This window comes from Vicugna pacos, chromosome 5 (assembly GCF_048564905.1).
Source record: "Vicugna pacos chromosome 5, VicPac4, whole genome shotgun sequence".
NCBI lineage: Eukaryota > Metazoa > Chordata > Mammalia > Artiodactyla > Camelidae > Vicugna > Vicugna pacos.
The window spans coordinates 93953567-93975804 of NC_132991.1; the positions used below are offsets into that span (position 1 = coordinate 93953567).

At 50.7% G+C, this 22238-nt stretch overlaps 1 protein-coding gene across 26 annotated transcripts in view; it reads left to right on the top strand.

The window, feature by feature from the left end:
* The window catches only part of LRRFIP1 (LRR binding FLII interacting protein 1), a 142825-nt gene that overhangs the window by 98465 nt on the left and 22122 nt on the right, over window positions 1-22238 (top strand). For 11 of the 26 annotated variants that reach the window (XM_072961916.1, XM_072961918.1, XM_072961920.1 and 8 more), the window contains 4 exons: window positions 16908-16943; window positions 17379-17504; window positions 18911-18982; window positions 21072-21242. In XM_072961916.1, coding sequence (XP_072818017.1) covers window positions 16908-16943; window positions 17379-17504; window positions 18911-18982; window positions 21072-21242 — 405 coding nt within the window. Of the gene's footprint in view, window positions 1-3463; window positions 3509-4600; window positions 4667-8777; window positions 8856-16907; window positions 16944-17378; window positions 17505-18910; window positions 18983-21071; window positions 21243-22238 lie in introns of all 26 variants that reach the window. The other 15 variants (XM_072961931.1, XM_072961910.1, XM_072961915.1 and 12 more) reach the window with 4 other exon arrangements.

Here is a 22238-nt window from a genome sequence, read left to right on the forward strand (position 1 = left end):
TAATTACAAGTAGTAATAATAGTTAAATGTCAATAATTAATAATAGTAATAGTTAAAGCACACGACGTCCCTGAGACGTCAGCACAGCTTAGAACCTCCGGTTGCTGAGAGTTTCTGCTGCAGTCGAGTCCGTTGGTCCTTCAGCTGCGCCGGCATTCCCGGGGCACTGACACTGGTTGGGTTGTGTGATTTCTGATTTGCCTTTTGATGGGGACAGGTGGTGCTCTGAGGGTGTTAAGGACATGTGCACCACTTACTCTGTTTTCTCTGCTGCTCAGAATTCCAGCTCCAGCGGTGACGGCAGATTCTCTACTTTGTCATCATCCAGAGAGGAGACGTTGGTTGGTTTCCATTTAAATCTTTCACATCCTCTCTTCAGAAACCACAGGTTTTGTAGCATGCCATCTTGTATGTGTAAATTCCACTCACTTTTTCTCTTTTAATGTCTATGTTATGACTTTTCATTTGGATAGATGTTAAAGTCAGCTTGGGGGCAATAATTAACATGATATATTTAAATCAGATTTACCGCACTGTCTTGCGTGTGAATTCACATTCAAATGTTTGAACACACACTGTCGTGCTCAGCTAAGCACAGTGAAGGAAAGTATGCGGATAGTTAGCCGTTAGAATTAATGGAAAGGAAGAAAATAAGACAGCCCTGAAGTTCGTTCCTTGAGAATTCCTGGAGACAGAATTACGTTGCATATTTTGTGGCAGTTTCTCAGGGATGGACTAGACTTAGAATGAAAGTTAAAGCAAATCCAAATCCAGATGTCTGTGCAGTAGCCTTCCTCCTTAACAAACAACAAAACAAAAGCCGTCCTTAACAAACACACATAAATCTTGAGAGGCAGATATTTCTAAGTTATTTAAGAGCCCTACTAGGTAAGACTTGGTTCTAGGTAAGGTTTGTATTCACTCAGCAAACATTAAGGAACTAGTTTTGGTAGGAAAGTCACAAAAATAAGCAGGTGAGTTAGGTCCTCTGGAAGCATTTACTTGTAGAACAGAAGACAGACCCACCTATGGGATACACCAGAGCAGCGGTAAACAGGATGCTAAGGAGAAATTAATTTTGCCAGGAAGTGTCATAACAACGCATGTGTGCTGAACCTTAGAGAACACGTGGGGGAAAAAAGAATAGATAGAAACAAACCAGGTAGAGCCACAGTAGTGTCGGTGTTAAATATTAGAACATTCCTCCCTGTGCACCCGAGAACTTCACGGACCTGCCCCTTGGGTGATTTTGCTGTAGCTCATTCAAGGCTTACGAACAACAGGTACGAGTCACAGGATCTTGGAGCCGTGATGGGATGTCTTAAGACGCCATCACGTGACCTGAACAGAACTACTTCCTCGCCTTCGAGGGCTGTCCCGTGTCTGTGTGGTTGTTAGGATGCTGCTGGCACGGGGATCTGAAACAGCTAGCTCCCTCCTCAAGGACCTTTAGTTTGGATAGAATATTTTGTTTGGGGAAAGAGTTAATGTACATAGTAGTATCCCCCAGAAATGTTGTGCAGACTGTTGGCCTCAGAACCACACCCCTGAATTTATCCTGTCTTCTGTGAATCCTGAGCACACACACACCGTGTGAATCCCTAATCAAGGAGGCCAAGCCAGAGATCATCACAAATGAAATATTTTATTACATAAAATAGAGGCTAATATTTCTGCAAATTCCTGATTTTGAGTTTTTCCCACCAAACTTTAAAAATGAGAACTCAAATTACAAAGACCTTCAAAACCCCTGTGGTCTTGCTGTCAGTGAGAATTAATCAAGTCAATGTCTGCCTGTGTGTAGACTCCGAAGTCCCGATTTGTCCCTTGTAACGGTTTCATCAATTCGCTGGACTGTCTTGATTCCTTCCGATCACTTTTGCTGTTTCCCCACAAGTGCATGTCCTTGACGGATTGTGTTGTAGAAGTCAGTTTATGTGAACCGACGATGCCTCTTGAGATGAAATGAAGCTGTGAGCCTTTCTCCCCTCCGGCCCGTTTTCTCTGATTACAGGGACTCTTCTGCTCCGACCTCGGGCTCTCCCGTCGTGGCTTTGCTCCCAAACCCCTGTCTGCCCAGAATGGAAACCGGGTGTGTCCTCCTTTCATGTCCCTGTTCCCTCCCTCTCCTTCTTTCCGTCTGTCGCTTTCAGTGCTGGTTTCATGGACGTGGGTGCTTCAACCCCTTCTGCGTGAAGCCCAAAGAGCAAAGCTCAGTCAGCGCTTCAGTTGGCTTGACTAACTTGCTAAGACTTTTCTCAGCCTTTTAAAACATTATCAAAAATAATTTAAGACCATATATATATTTTTTTTAACAAAAGGAGTTTAAGAAAAAGGAGGATCATTATGTGTATATTTTCACAAGCTCAAGTCCAAAAAATTGGTCTCTAGGGTCTCTCCTTTTCCAGCAATTGTTCCCCATTTGGGGTTTCCTTTGTGTTTTCAAAAACACTTTTCTCTTGTAAATGTGTCCAGGAAGCAATTTGGAAGGCTTTTGTGCCTAATCTGACTCCTCCGTCTTTGCAAGTGGGGGAGACAGCGCTGTTTCTCTGGCTCGCTGTCCCCCGTGTTTCCTGTTTTTACAAGGCCGGCCCTGAGGCCCTCGGCCTGTTTTGGGACAGGTATACAAGTCAGAGTCAGAGCTTCAAGAGCAGATCACGCTCTGGAGGTTGAACTGCCATCTCCTTCCGTCGTCCTGTCCTTTGCATTGCTGTGTGATTCATCCCTGGTCCCACCGCCCTGACCGGCTCGTGGCCCTGAGCTGTGGGCTTTCTCCGGCCTCTGCCTGTGAACGAGTCATGATGCTCTTTGGTGCTCAGTCTCAGGCCACACCAGCCAGCTGGCTCTGTGTCCCAGCGCACCCCGCACAGGCACTGCCCCAGCCCACGGTGTTCTGAGTGTGGATGCCCCGTGACAGGAAGTGCCAGCTCTGGCCGGCTGGAGCAGCCTTACAGCTCCTTCAGTCTCTTGAAGACTGCTCCTGGGACCCTTGGGCAGAAGTGAACACGCCCGTCCTGCCACACTGTTCCCGTGGGGAGATGTGTGTATTAACACGTCCAGGCACTTTCTTAACCCGGGATTTTGAGTTGCGGGTTTTGTGCTCTTGGTGGTGATGTTGACCTTGTCACTGTTCTGTCCCATTCCCCAGCCCTTGCTTCCAGGAATGCCTGGAAAGAAATGACCAGAAAGCAGTCACATTTCAAAGATTTAGGGGGGAGTTTACTATTTTGAAGTTAGAAGTCATGTCGCATTTATTTTTCTCGTAAATCTGAATTTCCGTCTATCAGATTTATTGAAAACACGATGCCTACGTGGACTTCTTTTCCTTCTAACCGTTGTGCAGTAATTTGGCTGTCACGATAACTGACTGAAAGTAACTGAAAGCATGGTGGTTACCTTGTCACTGTATTTGTTGCTGTTTTTCCAAGGGTTTAAAAATCTGCCGTTTGCTTTCATCCTCCAGCCCTTGTATCCGTACAGCGCAGCCGGGCCGGCTGGGAGTTACCGGGTGCGTGTACCTCCCACACCCCTCCCCCTCCCCCACCGACCCACCCCACCCCCACCGCGCATGCGCACCCCTGCCACTGCCGCGCCCCTGCTCGGATTGCGGTGTATGTGACCGGCTTGCAGCCCCTCTGCGGGTGTCGCCCCTTTAAGTGGAACTTACACGCGCAGCCCCCTTTGGCTAGATCTGGGTTTTATTTCTCCCCGCAGCTGGTAATGGCTGAGGAAGACACGTGTTTGTGTTGGCAACGCTTACCTAATCTACTGGCGAAAAGAAAGATAGCTTTTTATTGCTTTGATGGCCTTAACAGACATTAGTCCACTATATTATATTATTTTGGGAACTTCTAGTTTTATATACAAGGTACTTAAGCCATGCGAGAAATTTAAGGAGTCGAAGTCGCTCTGTTCTATTGTTAATTACCTTCTGAATTTCCATCAGATTGTCCAGGTTCGAATTAGATACATAACTGGCCCAGCAAACCAGCTCCAGGGCAAGCAGGGAAAACGAAAGCCCCTTAAAGCTGGGCAGAGTTTAACATCACCATTCACGGTATTGTAAACTTCTGTTTACCTGCAGTGATTAATTTGCAAAGGATTCTCAAGTCAATGAAACAGTCTGTTTTTTATTTAGCAGTTCTCAAAGAGTTATAAAATACTGACCTATAATCCACATGCTGTTTTATTCCAAAGTCACTTCCTACTGGAGTCATTTTCTGAGCATCACATATGAGGACGCCATGACAAAATTCAGAATATTTGAACTATCTGCTTGTTTTAAATCTAGATTCACAAGTTTTTCCTTAGCGAGGGATATTTTTCAGAGTCATAGACTTAAAGGATTTGTTGGAGATTCCATTGCATGCTGGTTGACCGCAGCTAAAACGTCTCTCCCTTAGATCTGTGCACACCCCTCTTCTGCTGCACAGCTCCACACGCACGCGGAGGTGGTTTTGAGCTTTCCCTGCACGTCTCCCATCATGATGCTTTTCAGGGCTTGCTCCTGGCAGGTGTTGCTCTTCCTTAGTTACAGTGTGTCCTGGGTGCTGATGGACAGAGGAGGGGTGCCAGTCCTGACCGTCTGTTTTCGTCACAGGCGTCTGTGTTCCCTGAGAGCAGTCTCGGAGGGGCTCGGCGGGGCAGTGCCTGCGGTTCCCACACTGTAAGGCACTTTCTCTGTTTCCCGAATTTTCTCCCGTCTGCTGCATGATGCTGGGGTGGCTTGCTCAGCACAGCTCCAGCCCGGGGAGAGAACTAACCAGAGTCACGGGGGGAAACACTGTTTTTCATCTCAGTTTTCTGTCGTGATGAGGCTTGTGGATAACTTGAGTCACGAAGCCTTAGGTGGTTGGTTGGATGTCCTCGGTCATCCCTTTACGTTGAGTTCAAAGGGAGAAGACTAACCTTGGCTGAGTTTCATCTGCCCTTTCCCTGCAGTCTGGCGAGGTGATCTTAAAATAATAGGAGGAGCAGAAGGAATTCAGCGGGCCACAGATTATTTTCACCTCTGGGTAGTCGAAGAAGACGGACAAATTTAAGGACTCAGAATATTACACATGTCAAATTTCCTTTCTTACTTTGTTGTCATTTCGTCTCTTCAGAGGGTTTGAAGTGATAGGCCTTCACAGTGAAGGTGGCGTGGTGTGCGAGCAGTACTTGTCGAAGGAAACAAAATGTGTGAATGAATGAAGGATAAAGGTAAACAAACGGGAAAATGAGATCAGCCCATGAAAGCGAGGAAGCTGGCCGGTCCCGAGGACCAGCTGAAACAGCATCAGCGCCTGTTAGCACCCCCAGCGGCAGGCGCTCTGCCTCCCAAGGCTCCTCCACAGACCCTAAGAGGCATCCACGCCCCCTGAGATGTGGTGGCTTCCCAGGAAATGCCTGGGGCGGGGAGGGTGTGGCTCAGCGGGAAGGCATGTGTTTAGCAGGCCTGAGGCCCTGGGTTCAATTCCCAGTACCTCCATTAGAAAGAAAAAGAAGGAAAGAAAGATTTTTTTGAAAAAGAAGAAACACTGAAAGTGCTTTTATAGCTTTGCCTTTGAAAATAATTGGCTACTTAATTAATTGGCCAAACAGTCCAATTTTATGATTTGTTATTTCTCCAATCATCACAAATAATCTGAAATTCTTATGAAGTAAGCCAGTGTAATCTACAGTTTTCTTCAGAATGTAATTTTTATAAATATTCAGTCTAATAATTGATGTAGCATGAGTTTTTATTGGCATCTGATTAAGCACTTCACTAATTTTATTTTGCATCAAATTTTAATGTAGTGGCACCAACAATACTAAGTCTTTTCCCCAGTTACTAAGTATTTTTGTGGGCCCTTAAAAAGTTCATAAACCCTACCTAATAGAGAAATAGCTCTGGCCTATACAGTGGATAAAATGCAACTAAATGATTTCCTTCTACCAGTAAGAGGCAGCGCCCTAATTCGTTAAGAGAGTGAAACTTCCCAAGCACTGCGTGGCTTTCTGGTGACCGAAGCAGAGCCTCTCATGTCTGGCAGGATGTGCACCCCATAGGTTCTCTTTAGATCGCCTCTGCAGGCGACTCCTGGCCGTCAGGGCACAGCTCCTGGCCCTGCTGATTGCTCCTTCGTGTAGCAGTTACTCCGTGCTTTCAGCCTCCCGTAGGAACCGGGGGAGTTAAAGTGAAAGGTCTTGTCCAGGCAAGAATGCCTGAAATAGAGCTCATGTCCCTTGTACCAAGCCGTGCGGAAGAAATAAGAGAATAAAAAGCCATTTTGCTGCACCTAACGCTGCTCTCCCACAGAAGGGGCGCAGCAGCAGTTTGCAGGATTCAGAGGGACAGACTGCTCCCGGGGGCGAGACCCCTCAGAAGGGGTCGCTGAGCCAGCAGCTCTGCGCCGGAAGCAGGTCAGGCTGAGTGGGAGGGGCGGCTCACCGAGCTCTGGTCCTCTCCTGTCTCCCCCACTGCCCGGCCTCACAGTCACCCTCCAAGTGGACATGGAGTTCCCCGTGCCCAGGACCGCGGCTTCTCCAGGCTCTCCGTCAGGCTGGGGGCTGGGGCGGCTGGCAGACACACATCCCCACGTGAGGATGTTGTACACTGGGCGTCCCTCCTGTCCTGACCCCTAGCGCTGACCTCAGAGTCCAGGATGACCCAAGCCTGCCTAGGACAGTCCTGAACCCACTTTGCAAGACTTGTCCCCTTCTCCCAAGAAGTTAGCCTCAGACACCGTCTGTGTTTACAGTTTGACTGATTACAATTACAGGTAAATGACTGTGACCAATTCTTTAAAGTATAAAGATTTTGCTTGAAAACCCTCCCTTTTATCCCTTTGTGACCGTTAACTAAGCTGTGTGCGCGTTGTGGGAAGGACTCGTGGCTGTGGAGCAGCCTTCTTGATTGCTCTGACCACGCTCCGGGACACGGTCAGGCCCTGCCCACCCCGTCCCCACATGCCGCCTGTCCCTGAGCCGTGGAGGCTGTTTCCAGCCGAAAGTGGCAGGGCGGGAGAGCCCAGCTGCAGTCTCTTGCGTCACCCTCAGCACCCGTGTGGTCAGTGTCCTCGCTTCATGCTGCAGGTGACAGGCTATGTAACTTTTCCAAGGTGTCATGACCGATAAGAGATGGACCCTGGACTCATTTTTCTAAATTATGTCAGCCCCCCATCAGCCTCACTGACTCCAAAGCATGGGCGACTTCAAAGGCACCGTATGGACCACGGTGATACGGACGTTGAACTTACTCTTTTCCGCACGACAGGGTCAGATTGGATGCTCTGAGAGCAGTTACTGACTCAGGAATTGGAGAGACTTGGGTTGGAAATAAACCCTATTGATGACTATCTGTCATACCTCTGCACCACAAACCCAGACGCCAGTGACATAGAATACAGTAGGATTTGTCCACAGGAGGAAATTCTCCTCTCTTTTGTATCAGCAAACCCAGAGCTGAAATACTTCTGCTTTAAAGGGCCCACGTCAGGCATTTTCCTTTATTTTAAACAATGAAGCTAAAAGGTGAGGCTGGTAATGCTGGTAGATTTCATGTACATGCCACACGGGGCAGTGATTCTAACACGTGGTGGATGCACAGCCCTGTCCTCTGTGCACCTGACCAGGGTGTTGCACGTAAATATACAGCAACTACTGATCCGATAGAGGAATGAGTCCAGGCCGATGCGTCTGGGAAACTTGCTCATCTTGACCAAGGCTCTTTACAGTCTGAAGTTAAAATGGTTCGTTCTGCAAGTATTTCTCAAGTGTCCTCTGTGTGCCAGGCTCGTCTGGTCCCTGGGGATTCCGCAGCGAACAGAACAGACGCAGACTCTGCCCTTGGGAATTCCACTCTGGTGGAAAAACAGGCAAACTGAGAGATGGTATTTGTGATAAGAGTCGCAAAGGCCCCTGAACTTTTGTGACTCCTTATAATTTGCAGGAGGGGTAATGCCTGTGGGTCTCCGGGGGCCCTGGGGGCAGGGAGAGGACAGCCAGTGCGGGCCTCGCAGGCCAGCTCCTCAGTCCGCTGGTGCCTGTGATGTGAAGTGGTGTTTCTGCCTCCCCTGCCCCCACCCTGCCTCATTCAAGAGGAAGGTAATGTTCTTTTCTGTTCAACTGAAAATGCTTTTAGGGTTAGAACAGATGTGAATACAAGTCAAAGTTAAGAGGGCGTCACTTCCGGGTAAGTGAGCTGCTGGTGTCTTCCTTTACCGGAGGAGAGCAAGTTTAGGTAGACGGGTAGACAGACGAGCACACACAGGCGGCCAGACGGAAGGTCCTGTGGCACTGCAGAGAGCCGGGCCTGCCTTCGTATTACCCCAAAACCCTATTTTGCTTTCACTGGGAAAGATGGCAGAGCAGCCGGCTTTTGCGTGGCCCCACAGCCAGGCAACTGTCCCCCCGTCTTCCGTTTCTGTGCTGGGAGGCAGCGCGCATCCTCCAGACCAGTGACCGCCACCTCGACCAGCTTTCTGCCGGTCAACAAGGTGCCCTCCGCACCCCGGATGAACGGATGCTTTGTGTCTCTTTCTTCCTACTAACCGAGAATTCTGGGTTCCTTTGATATTCTGATTAAGTTGTTTATTCTGTGTGAGCATGTGTTGGAAGCGGTGAGAGACGCAGCCTCCTTCCCGGGGCCGTCCGCTGTCCTGCTAACCTCTCCTTCCTTTCCGGGGTGCGCGTGGCTGACTTCACCACTAACCGGGGCGTCGGTCGCCTGGCCTCCGTTCTCCTTGCACCTCTGCTGACCTGTTCCTTTGTTTCTGTCTGCGTGCCCCGCGGCCGGCTGTGCGCCCGGCCAGCCCTCCGAGCCCAGCGGCCACCTCAAGTCCAGCTCCCGCTCCTCCTCCAGAGCCAGCTCGGCGCGAGCCAGCCCAGTGGTGAGTGCATCGCCTGCTCCTGCCGCCTCCCTGCTCCCTTTCTGCCCTTCCCTTCCACTCTTTACTGCTATTCTTGTAAACCCTCCACCCCCGAATGCCTGAACCCAGGAGGAAGGATGAAGACTTTTCATGATTTATTGCAGGTCAAAGTAGAAACAGGATGGGGGGAAACGCTTCCGAATTTAGAAAATTTACTGTCGCACTGCTAAATTTCTAAGGGAGCCTTTAAGAGGTTGCTGATGGCCCTTAGAGACGGGGGTCTTCCTGGCAGGAGGGAACTGTGTGCAGAGGGGAACTGTAGCCCCGTGCGTCGATGTGGGTGGGTTTTTTTTTAATGATTTAAAAGTTTGAACGATTTGTTTTTAACACTTGCTTGAAACGTTATCTGTCCCTGGACCCAGACAGTTTCTAGGCTCAAGCGTAGCCTGGACGTGCCCGGACAGCCCTCGCTCTGCCCCACCCTCCCCTGCCCACCCGGCCTCTAGTCCGTGCCCGGGAAGCTGCAGCGCTGCGCTCCTGTCACTCAGCGCGATGTGACCCAGGTTCTGCTTCAGAAAGAAAGGGTTCTTGCTGGCGAGTCCCCATCATTTAAGCCTCAGTATCATGGTCCCCCCCCCACCCCGTCTTTGAAACTTTACAGTTTCGCCTCATCTGATGCTTTGTATAAGGCAGCTGTATTGTTTTTTTAACAGTAAGGGATTGGCCAGCAGCTTTGCCCCCGGGACATTTGGGAGGGGGGCTGACGCAGTGACGGGGAGGGGGCGTTCCGTGAGCGGGGCCGGGGCTGCGTGCCAGCCCTGCACGACGGGGCACGCCGAGGGCCAGGACCCCTCCTGGTGGACCCTGGGCAGCAGAGCAGGAAGACGAGGGAAGGTGATGTCTTTCCTCACTCCTCCGGCGTACGGGAGCCTGACTGTGCTTAACTCCCTTACACGACACTGCAGTTGGATGCACTCATGTCTGAAACTTAGGAGGTGTTCCTGGCAATCAAAGCAGAGGCTGTGGGGCTAGAGCTCCGCCTTGCACAGGGGCCCCCATTGGGTGCTGGGGACTCGTTTGTGTTTTTAAATTAGATCCAGCTTTTTCCAGCCGGGAGGTTTCATACCACAAGCAGATGTCTGTCTGCTTCTCCCGGGGAAGCGAGCAGAGGGATCCCTGCGGGTTGACCCTGCAGCGCTGAGCCCGGGGCCTCAGAGTCCCCCACGCCTGCCCTGCTCTCCCTGACTTCAAGGCCAAGGCCAGAGCCGTTCATCCCTGGGCTGGCCTGGTGTTCTGCTGACGGTGGAGACGTGCTCCTCTCCACCATTTACATGTCGAGGCTGAGAAAACGGAAGACAGGTGGAGGGGGTGAGAACAGGGTGTCTGCCACCCCGCAAAGCCCCGGTGTTTACTGCTGCCCCAGGACCCATCAGGATACTCAGCTGTGCCGTGTCATGTAAGTTCAGAGTTTAAAATCTGGCGCGTCGCCTCTTATGGGTGTTACATAAATGAGTGAAGAGCAGGGTTTGGGAACCGAGGAATTCCTGCCCTGGAGACCAGTGGGCCCCGGGGACGGCCTTGCCTGCCTTTGCTTCCGGCTAGTGATTGCATATTCCATGCAGAGTAGCAAATACACAGATCACCTGTGTGGCACCTCAGAACCACAGGGATAAAACGCTCCGGGGCGACTGGGACGCAGAGCCGCGCTTCCGCGGGCCCGGTCCTCTCTCGCGCTCACTTTGGGAACAACGGAAGTGCTGACAAGTTGACAGGAGGAGGTGTGACTCCTCCCGGCTTCTCCGCCTGGTCCGGCTCCAGCGAGGCAGGGGATTGTGGGCCCCCGACTGCCTGCCGTCTTTGGATTTATTCAAGCATCGTGATGAAGTCACAGAACAGCAGCTCAGCCTGGTCCCTCACTGGAGAGACTGCGGCTAGATACGAATGCCTCTGTCATCGCCTTCCAAACCTGTGGAAAACTTACGTAAAATGGGTTTAGCAGACCACCACCAACAGAGCGGCGAGCGTCAAATGGCCCTGTGTCCCCGGGCCTGGAAGACGAGAAGCTGGTGGTCTCTCGGTACCTGAGGGGGCCTGGCCAGGTCCGCCCGCCCCCCGCCCGTCTCGGTCCCTTCAGAGCCCTGAGTATGCAAGACTACCAGGGACTTGGTTGAGCTGGTTTTTCAGTTTGTTACAAACAGGTAATCCGTTCAGTCTCCTCTCCGCTGAGTCAACTGCTTGTTTACAAAGGTCGACTGACCAAGTTGAGCTGTTGGCACATTTAGTAATCGAAGGTCCACGCCCCGCAGCCTGAGGGGCAGGCTGTGCTCCACCCCGTCCAGAGGCTTCATGTGGGTTGGAGACCTCGAAGTTGAGGACACCTCTGTGTGTGGCCCTTAGAATCCAGAGGCACCTCGGTGCCACCCAGGGCAGTCCCCGGGGGTGCGGTCACGGTGGCTCTCAGTCGTCTGGAGGCTGGAACACAGGCAGCATCTCTGGCATCTGCAGCGAGTCTGCAGGACAGAGCTGAGCTCGCCCTGTGCTCGGGATCCCCGCACTCGCCGTCCTCTTCCACAGAGTCTGCCCAGTTTCTACGCTCAGAATCCCAGGCAGTTACACCACTGGAAGGGGGGCAGGTGTTTGTTTCAGGTTTGCGAGACCAACAGTGTTAGTGGGTGTGTTTGGCCTTGTTGATGGGAAGGCGGCCAGGATGCTTGTGCTCAGGCTCCCCTGGGCCCCCTGCCTAGGAGGGAGGAGCGGCAGGGACAGGCTGCGCACAGGGAGGGGCCCACTCTCAGCCCCACTCCCTGCCCACCCTCTGCAAAGGATGCAGGGCAGGAAGGGAGAAGGGAGTTACAGGACCTACACTTCCTGAGCTTCACCTGGAAAGATGAGTAATGATGTGCTTGCGAAATAAAACCATCAAAAGACCGGGCATTGGTGACCTGCTTCTCTTGAGCGAGCTGCCCAGGGCTAGGAGGGTTGTCACGGGCCACTGTGGCCTGCGGGGAACCATCCTGGCCTGATGACCCGTCAGGAATGTGGCTCCAGGGGGCAGTGTGAGCGAGGGCATGGAAGGAAATAGGACCCCGGGGCCTGGGGGGGCAGCCCTGGGAGGCTCTGGGTGTGGAAGGAAGGCCAGTGCCCCAGGGGGCGGGGGAGGGGAGCTCGTGCCAAGAGCAAAAGCAGGCAGCCTGATATGGAGGGAAGTGATAGCTTGTCCCATTTTTAGAAAGTGCAGGTGCCTCAGCTTCCAAAGACGCCACGTGGGCCGCACCCCATGGTCCTGCAGCCTCGTGGGAAGCGGAGGGTGCCTGTCCCATCTCAGAGGACATGCCCTGCGTGACCTCATGCTTATTTTTCACATTCCATAGGTGAGCCATGTTTTCTTCTCCAACAAGTCCAGAATCTTCCTCTCGAGGGAGTTGTGGTTCGTTCACTCAGCCAGTGTTTATCGAACGCCTTGAATGTTGTAGGCTGCAGGGATTTGCAGACACAGGCTGGGGAGGGAGGCAGACCTCAGCAAGTGGGCACGCGCACCGTATGAAACTCAGCAGCACCGGCTGCGAGGGAGGGGCGGGCGCGTCCAGAAAGCGGGGATCCGAGGTTTGATCCAGGCCTGGAGCACGTCCGAGGAGCGGGCGTCGCCGGCAGAGGCCGACACAGCTGTGTCACCAGGCCTCAGAACCCGCCTGCGTCCAGTGAGGTCAGGGCGTCCTGCGTGGGGCCCAGGTTCACGTGCCAGTGTGTTTTCAGAGAAGCCTGGGTGGGGACCTGCAGCCTCAGCCCCATCTGAGCTGGAAAAACAAAAGGCAGGAGGGACTCTGGTCTGATGTGGCAGGAGGAGGCGGGGGCGGGGACTGGTGGCAAAACAGGTTTGGGATCATGAATACAGGAGTTCAAGGACAAGGCATGCAGGATGAGGTCAGTATTACTGGATTTAAAGCCAGGAATTTCCACTCTGATGGTAGACTCTGCTACTGTTTATACTGGGAGGAAAATTACCCTTAAAACAGGTGTTTTCTGAGCAGTCACTGGTGTCGGTTGGTTTCTCGAGAGGGGCCCCGCGGTGACATGGCTTCTGTGGTCCCATTTCCCCTCTGGGGCTTGGGGCACCACGAGGAGAGGTTCTTTGGTCTCTGGCCCCCTTGCTGGGGTCTCCCCAGGGCCCTCAGACTGTGCTCTGTCTCAAGGAAGGCGGGCCAGCCAGATGGTGACATGGGGAACCTGAAATCTGAAACCTCACCAGGCGTGGTGTTTAAGTGAGCCAAAACAGTAACTTCACAGAGGATTTTATTCTGGGGGGAAGTAGGGGGTAATTAGGTTTTGTCTTTAATGGAGGTGCTAGGGATTGACCCCGGGACCTTGTGCCTGCTGGACACGGGCTCCACCACTGAGCTGTTGTACCCTGCCCCCAGACATGGTATTAGAAGGTTGGAATTAAATTAAAATGTGCTACTTTGAGCATTTGTTTTTGTAAGGAAGAGTCACCATAATGTAAAGTTTCACACAGATTTTTTGAAAGTGACTATTTCCTGTAAATTTTAAAGAATGCCTTTGTATATGCTCAGTTTTGATTATAAGCTACCGGTTTACATATTTCATAAGCCTGCTCCTGTGACGTTTTCACGTTGTTCAGTATGGCTCAGAAAATGAGGAGGAAGGCTCAGTAAGTGAGAAGGAAAGCTAGCAGCTGCCGGTTCTCAGGTGAGGAGCCAGGCCTCGAGGTCCCGGGGCCTGTCCGGGTCCCTGCTGCTGTGGGCTGGAGGGTCTTGGCACCTGTGGTCCACGGCATCCCCTGGGCAGCGGCCACGACAGTGTCTAAGAACCCTTTCGTCTATTCTGTGTCTTTGTATGTTATTTTCAGAGATAAAATACTGTGTTTTGTGTCAAATTAAACTCACGTCTGGGGTACTTACCTGTTCCTTTGCTGGGGGCGGAGCGGGCCGTTCTGCCTGCCCGCGCGGCTCCCTGGACCGCCCGCTCCGCCCGACACCGGCTGCCACCTAGCGGGAGCCGGCGGGACTGCAGCGGCTCCGTGCGGCTGCCCCTCTTTCCGCGGAGTCCGCGTACTTCCTACATGGCAGCAGGCGGGCAGATACACGTGTCCCTTGTCGCTCAGAAAACAGACACTTACCCTGATGTGTAAAATAGAGATTGGAAACAGTCGTTAAGCACAAACTGGCTAAACTCTCATTGAGAGCTTAATTTTTCCCTCCATGGCCTCTACTTAAAATCATGTCCTGAATTTTCACTTTCTGAATGTATTATGTATTTCAGAGCAAAGGCTTTTTAAAAACTCTTATCAAATGTGTTTAAATTGAAGAGAAAGCTATGGCTTTAGGTTTTTCTTCCTTATTTGGTGTTTTGCCAGTTACAAAGTGATATTTATGATTATGGTGAAACAGTGCAGAGCAAAGGCCCCCACAAAAGCGGTGTTTCCTGTCTAGTGCCTATTCCTTCTCATCTTTCTCAGAAGAAATGCTGAAATGAAGTGGGGGTCCTTCTTTTATGGGCAGATGTTTTTGTAGGTGAACATAGGATTTCTGGAGCTCCTTTTGTCTGTACAATACTTATCTATTGCTGACGCACAGTCAGAAAAGATACTCTAAACTGCAGAGCAGAACAGCAGCAGGCTTCTCCCCGGTGGCCTCAGTCTATTCAACCAAGTCTTCCTGTTCTACCCATAGTGAAATCGGCCTCCTTATTTTCGTCTCATTAATATTTGTTCTGCAAACTAACTTATTCTAGGGAATGAAGGCCTTGTGCCCAAGAGGTTATTGAATAGATTCCCCAGCAGGCCAAGTGCTAGACAATTAGCTTTTCCTTAGTTATTTGACATTTTCAGGAATATTTTTATTCCCAAGTGGACAGAAGACCCACACTCGAAATGCTAAAATCATTCTCACAGCTCAGAACATCGGTCCAGGCTCCCTGGGGCTGTGCCAGGAACAGTAAGGCAGGACCATCTCAATCTGAGGCCATCTCCGGGTGCCCCGGAATACCTCGTTAGGCCAATGTGACATGCGCATCTGAAAGAACAAGTCTAGGCGTATGCGTTTCCAGTTACTAAATGCACCTGCCAGCAGATGTCAGGTGGTGTGGTACACGGTTGAGAGGGAGCTGTCTTTCACGGGCTGTGACTGCCACATGGAGAATGGAAAAGGATGCATCTGGACATCTCCTGTGAGACACACAGGCTTGCTGGTCCTCGGAGGACAGCTGGCCATGGCCAAGTGGAGAGGAGAGTGCTCTGGACCCCAGGGAACACCCGCACACCTCAGGGTTTATTTAGCAAACTGGGCACGAGGCCAGCATGAGTCCACCCCCTTGCCTGAGGGATATAGCCCCTTCATGTCCTCTCCAACTCTCAGGACACAAAGGAGACTAGTTAACTGAGACAGAAAGTTCTTGCTGAAGACCCAGGTGTGCGCTGGATGGGTGAGCCCAGGTGCAGTGGCTTTGGGCGCCGGGCCCCAGGCCCCGGGGTTAAACTTGGATCCGTTGAGCAGGAAACCCTTGAGCTTGACTGTCCTGAGCAAAGAGCTGGTTTCAGAAACTGCCTTCTTTTGAATTAATCAAGTATTTTGTCTGATTCCATTGGGTCCCCTTGACTGGTTGCTGAGCTCTCACACTTCGCTGTGTCATTTCAGTGGTTACTTCAGGTATCCTGCCCTGGAAAGAAGTGGAAGGTTCGAGTGTGGAGGAGAGCAGGTGGCGGTCAGTGAGCCTTCTTGGTGGGAACTCGGGCCTACCCAGCCTGGCGTGGGCCCAGGGTGGGCAGAGGACAGGAAGTGGCCGTCCTTACAGGAAGTCCCTGCCTTTACGGTGTCCTGACCAGCGCTTAGCACCTCCACCCTACGCTCTCCCGTGCACGATCGCACTGTGGGCAGGTGGCGTGTCCATTAGCTGCTCTGCGGTGGTCTTGGACCCACACCCATCAGGCTTTCTCAGCCCGCATTCTGGGTGGCCTCTGGGTGCCTGGAGGGCCCCAGGTCTAGGTCTACCAAATCAAAGATGTGGTCTGCACTCATCCTGAGCATCTTCAGTTGACTCTCTGTCAATCAAATTTAAGAACTTCTGAGCGCCCGGAGGTGGGATTAGAGGCATGATGGGAAAAGCCAGAGAGTTTGGAGACCCTCAAGTGCAGAGTTCTCTTCGCCTTCTGTGCTCTTTCCTGTGGGCTTTTGGAAAGGAGTCCTCAATGTGCCAAAAAGGAGGGAAGGAAGCAGAAGAGCAAGCTGGCCTCTTGATGGATGCTGAGCAGAGAGAAGTAGCACCAGTGCTGCCACGGTCTGTGACCCCGAGGTGCCCTCACAGGGCAGGCACCTGTCCTTGGGGTCCATGCTGATTCACCATCCTGGGGCTTCTTAGGCTGCTGTAGGTCCCGCAGAGGCTCCTGCCTGCGGAAGGGAGGAGGGCGGCCTCCGAGACATGTCCAAACAGGAAAGACGTGAAGAACCAAATTCTCAGGGTCCCCCTTTCCCCTTGGCAAATTCTCGTGTACTGCACCCACCCCCAGCCAGCGCCCCACACCTGGGCGTCCATCCCAAGATGTTTAAACTAGAATTTTCACGTTGACTCAGCTACCAGCAGTGGGAAAGTTGCAGTTGGCTCCATTGCTTTCTCGCTTTGGAGACCAAGGTTAGTCATAGTCAAAATGAACACTCTGTGTGGTTGCGTCTTCCGGCCCCTGGTCCCTGGTTGTAGACTCAAGTTCCAGTCTTAGTCATCGCAGTGGGTAAGCCAGGCGGGTGCTTGTCCTCTTCCCCGCCGAGTCCTGCACACAACTGTAGAAACTTGCCAAGTCAGCCTGCTCGGATTCAATTCATTAACGACTCATCTTCCGGTGGAAATTGTGAAAGGTGAAAAACCACACAGTGGAGTTCATCCAGGCGCATGGGCTGCCCACGGCCACTGCTGTGCACCACGAGCGTATCCAAGAGTCTCGTGGCTATGTAGTGTTTAAATCGCAGCGGAAGCCAGTGCTTTATCTTACTGTTATCTTACTCCCTAAATCCAGATGGTCTGTTTAATGCTGTTAAGTATTTACTACTCGTCCACTTTCCTCTCCAGGTTGAAGAGAGACCAGAGAAGGATTTCACTGAAAAGGTAAGGAATTTCTGTAGAGCTTTATATTGTGTCATTTGTAAACCATGAGGATCCTGAAATTTATGCATGAAACTAACAAGAAAGTGTATTCTTGATGTTTAATAAAGATGCTCACTGGTGAGTGAACAGGTCTAGTGCCCGGCTCACCAGGGGTGCAGACCTCTGGGGTCCCCGAGAGTCACTTCCGGTGTGTGTGAGAAGCCCTGCAGAACAGAGAAGGGATTCACTAGGGCCCAGGCACGGAGCTAAAGGTGAACCCAGATAAATCCCAGGCATCCATGAGGCCCCTCGAGGTGAACCTCTTTGTTGCTTACCATAAACCCACGGAAGATGGTCCAGTTTGGAAACTGAATTCGAGCAAGGGTACCATAACAGTGGACGTGGAAGTAATTTTGGTTTTGGCTGAAATCCCATTTCATCTTTGCAATGTTGCAGGGGTCTCGTAGCCTGCCCGGCCTGTCTGCAGCCACACTGGCCTCCCTGGGTGGGACTTCCTCTCGGAGGGGCAGCGGGGACACTTCCATCTCCCTTGACACTGAAGCGTCCATTAGGGAACTCAAGGTAAGGCTGTCTGCTTACTCTGCTTACTCATGACCTTGGGAAGCCTTTTATGAAAATCAGTCTTCAAGTAAGAAAAGAGTTAATTTGTAAAATTCAGGGTCTTTCGTCTAGGTCTGGTCTCCCCCACCTCCCATAAGCACGGCCCAGTTGTGGTCTCCTGCAGGGAGCCGCCCCAACCTCCCCACCCAGGAGGGCGGATGTGTGCTGGAACCCTCAGCCGTCCCACTGCCCCAGGGGGCTCGGCCATGGTGTAGACCTTCCACCCAGGGTGTCAGGATCTGCTGAACACAGATTACTCACTTCTCCCAACAATCCCACCTTGCCTTTGAGCACCTCGCCCTCTGCCTGGAATGTGCCCTGCCCTTTGTAATATGCACAGTATGTCTTCGGTAGATGTCATCTGGTGTTTCAGACATTCTTCCTTCTCCCATTGGAATGTGGACATTATTCTCTGTTATATCCTTAACACACTGCCCTGTTTGTTAAAGAAATGAGAAATGTTGCATCTGAAAAGGGGACAATACAAAGGAAAGGTGGCATTACCAGAATTTGTGTCCTGGAGAGCGAGCAAAGACCAAGGAAGGCTGGCGCATCAGAGTTGTCTTCTTTTATGGAAGAGCCTTCTAGTCATTAGAACTAGTTGAAAGGGAACCAGCTGCCACTGGTGATATCTGAACAGCTGGATAACCGATTGCCATGGAGACCGGAGGAGGGATTTATTTAAGCACAGTGGGGATGGGGCTAGATTCCCCTGAAGATGGCTTCCAACTGCTGTGCTTTATAGGAGCAATGTTTTGTCGGCTCTTCCTAAGACGTCCCTCCCCTGTGCGGTCCCCCCGCCACTGTGGTTCAGACCTCACTGCCTCCAGGTAGACTTTGCCGCAGTCATGGTTGTCTCTGCTCTTGGGCTGTGAGCACCGTTCTCTTGTTCAGCGAGGGTGGACTGCGAGTCCCGCTCACGCAGACCCTGGACCCGGGCATGTGGGCATAAACGAGCCTCCGCAGGGCAGGGGCCGCGCTTTGCTGACTGCCGTCCTCGGCGTCTTACTGGACGGGGCACGGAGAACTCAGAGCCCCTGAGCGGTCTGTGCAACAGGAGTTGGTGACCTCCCTTTGCAGGAGCTCTTTTGCCTGCTTTATAAAATTGTGTAAAAACAGATGAGAGACACCTGCATTTTATACAATCGTGTGGAAAGACTGTATGAGATACACTGAAATTTGAATCGTTGTAATATTGAAATTTATTTTAACACTTAAAAAAATTAAAAGAAGATCGCTGCTCTGACTACACAAAATAAGGGAAACCACCCAAAGCAGAGAAGAGTCAGAGACTCGCCTCTTTCTCTGTGGTCTCCATCCATCTTTGCCCTTGACATCATTTGCCTTTTTTTTGCCATTTCCCCCAGGAACTCAATGAGTTAAAGGACCAGATTCAGGATGTAGAAGGCAAATACATGCAGGGATTGAAAGAGATGAAGGTACTGGTTTACAGAAGTGTGGAGTCATGATATTAACCCAATTTAACTTTCAAACATCCCCCAAAAGACATCCAGACTGCATGCTTGCTCTCAGAAGGCTCTAGACCGTAGAACTAAAAGCGGCAGGAATGCTAGCCTGGCTGTGTGTGCACCTCGTGTTTCCAAAGGCGGGGCCAAGACTTGAAAAATGGTAACCCTTCCGCGGGCGAAGTTACTAACCGGTCTCCTGACGCATGTCTTGTACTCGCCCCCCAACCCCAGCCCGGCTTAAGACCAGTTTCTCACTTCCCACAGAAGCGAACCATACACTTGAAGAGGGTTTTTTTTTTCCTTCATTTTCTGCAGTCATTACGTACAAATGATGCTTCGATTTAATTTGCTTCTCAACATCTGCTGTCCAGCAATAAGAAAGTTGTGTTGCTGTGCTTTCGGAACACCCAATTATTTGCCTACTGACAGTTTTACCAATTGAAGCAGTGTCTGAATGTGTATCATCCTGGATTTATTTGAGTAAATACACGGTACTTTTAGAAAGTGAACTTGCTGCTTTGTGCCAGCCAGCAAATTTAGCTGCTGAAGGCGGGGGGTTGGGGGTGGTCAGGGACAGTGTTCTTGGTGAGGCAGCTACAGCGGATCACGGGCCCAGCATTAGATGGTAAACTGTTCCTTCCTTTTCGACTCCCAAGTCTGAGTTCAGCAGCACAGGGGCGCCGGAGGTGGCGAATCACATGACTAACGAATCCCTTTCCTGTTTGTCTCTTTCAAAAGCGGGGGAAGTTGGGATTCTGGCTTTCAGCTCGCGCTGGAGTTGAAAAGGGAGCCACTGCACCTGTGGGGACTCTCCTGCATGTCCCCCATAACAGCGTTGCTATGTGTTGTCAGATTAATAGTAATTAGGATTATTGCTTAAACAACTAGTCATTTATATCTAATTACCACGCATTACAATAAAAATGATCATGACAGGAAAAAAAAAAAGAAAGAAAGAAAAGGGAGCCACTGAAACAGCCCAGGGATCACTGGTCCCACCTGAAGTCCTTGCCCTGGTCTGCACACGCAGGCGAGAGCAGCGCTGGTCTCCGCGAAGCCGCCTTCCCGGTAGCACCGACCCACCTGACCCCTTCTCTAGCCCTGGGTGTGCCCCCGTCTGCTCCGGGATCCCGCTCTCCCTGCCCTCCCCGGGCTGCCCTCCCCTGATCTGTCCTGCAGGGGTGTGAGCCCAGGGAGGGGCCGGGGCCAGAGGCAGGTGTATTTTGCAGGCTTCCTTCCCTGTCTTGTCTTTTCAAAGGAATGAGCTTTGTCTTTCCAGGACCTCCCCAGTGAGACCTGTGTGCCTTGTTTGGTCTTCCTGTGGGTTGGAAATGTGAAATTCCACTTAAACCTTTCCTAGTTCACAAGCCCCGACAGGGTTAACGGGCAGCTGGTGGCAGGTGTTCTGGCTTTTGTTCTGTTTTGTTTGCGCCCTGGCTCTGGCCCAGGTTCTGGTCAATGTGTCCTGAGTGATTACTTCAGAAACCTGTCCAACAGCCCAAGCCGCTGTGACGGGCTCCTGAATCACGCAGCCAGGGCTCTGCTGCCTCTGTGACTGGGGCCTTGCCATCTGGTGTCCCCCTCGTCCTAGTGACTCTAAAGTATTTTCCTCCCTACACGTAGTTAATAACTGATTTTCTGAGTAGTGAGAATTTGATCAAGTTGAAAAGGGGGACTTTCTGGGCATTTCCAATGGCATGTGTTTCTTTTTATGATTCATTTGCTCTAAGAGATACAGTCTGGTTGGGGAGGGTATAGCTCAGTGGTAGAGTGCATGCCTAGCATGCACGAGGTCCTAGATTCAATCCCCGGTACCTCCATTAAAATAAATAAAGAAATAAACCTAATTACCTCCCCCCACAAAAAGTACCTCCTGTAAGAGTAAAGAAATAAACTTAATTCTTCCCTCTTCAAAAAAAAACAGTAAAGGGTTTTGAAAAAAAAAAAGGAAGTCTAAATTTAGGGCTGAGTTTTTTGGGTTTTGGTTAAAGAATACTGAACTAATCTTTGTTTTTTGTTTTCTTACTACAATTTCAAAAATATGACCTGGTTTCTGCAGGACTCACTAGCAGAAGTTGAAGAGAAATACAAGAAGGCTATGGTTTCCAACGCTCAGCTGGACAACGAGAAGACAAACTTCATGTACCAGGTCGACACCCTGAAGGACACGCTCCTGGAGCTGGAGGAGCAGCTGGCTGAGTCCAGGCGGCAGTACGAGGAGAAGAACAAAGTACGTTCCAGCACGAGAGGGAGCGGTGGAGAGTGTGTCTGCGAGTGGTGCGCGCAGCGCTGGGGGGATGTTTACATGCGGTGCCCGTGAGAGTGGGAAGTATCGCCATGTGGTGTATGTGACAGTGGGAGACTGTGTACACAAGTGGTGTACGTGACGATGGGAGAATGTGGGTATGTGGTGTGTGTAATAACGGTGGAGTACATACAAATGGCGTACGTAACGGTGGGAGAGTATGTACGTGGCACACGTGAGAAAGGGAGAATGTGTGTGTGTATATATACACGTATATATATTTGATAGATGGTACTTACATATTTTATATGTGTGTGCAGGGTTTTTTTGTTTTTTATTTTTTTGTGTGAGTTTTTTTTAAAATAATAGCTCTCCACTTGTCCTGAATGCCCAAATAGTTAGGAATGAGAATACCATGCTATTTGCTGAGGGACTTTAAATGTCGAAAGGCCAATTCCAACAGGTAAACTAGAAACCATTTTACCAGGAGTACATTTGTGTGTTTTGCGTGGAAGGTGAAATCATAACCATGAAAAACACCTGCCTATGAAAGAACCAGTGTGCTTAGATAAGGCATGACTGGACGCTCCAGGGTTTTCCTGTTCGTATACATTTCATGGTTTTTATTTTGTTATCTCAACACCATAGAGAAATAGTCAGTTGCCAGTATCAGGGATCTTCAAGAAAATTATATTTATTTATTTTCTCTTGATTGGGAAAAGTCACAGTTACTCCATTTAAGAATTAAATACCAGTTGGGGAGGGATAAATTGGGAGTGTGGATCTGCAATACTCACTACTATATATAAAGTAGATAAACGGCAAGGCTCTACTGTGCAGCACAGAGAACTATGTTCAATGCTGTGTCATAGCCTATAATGAAAAACAGTACAAAAAGGAATATATATACATATATGTACACCTGAATCACTATGCTGTTCACCAGAAATTAACATGACATTATAAATTGACTATACTTCT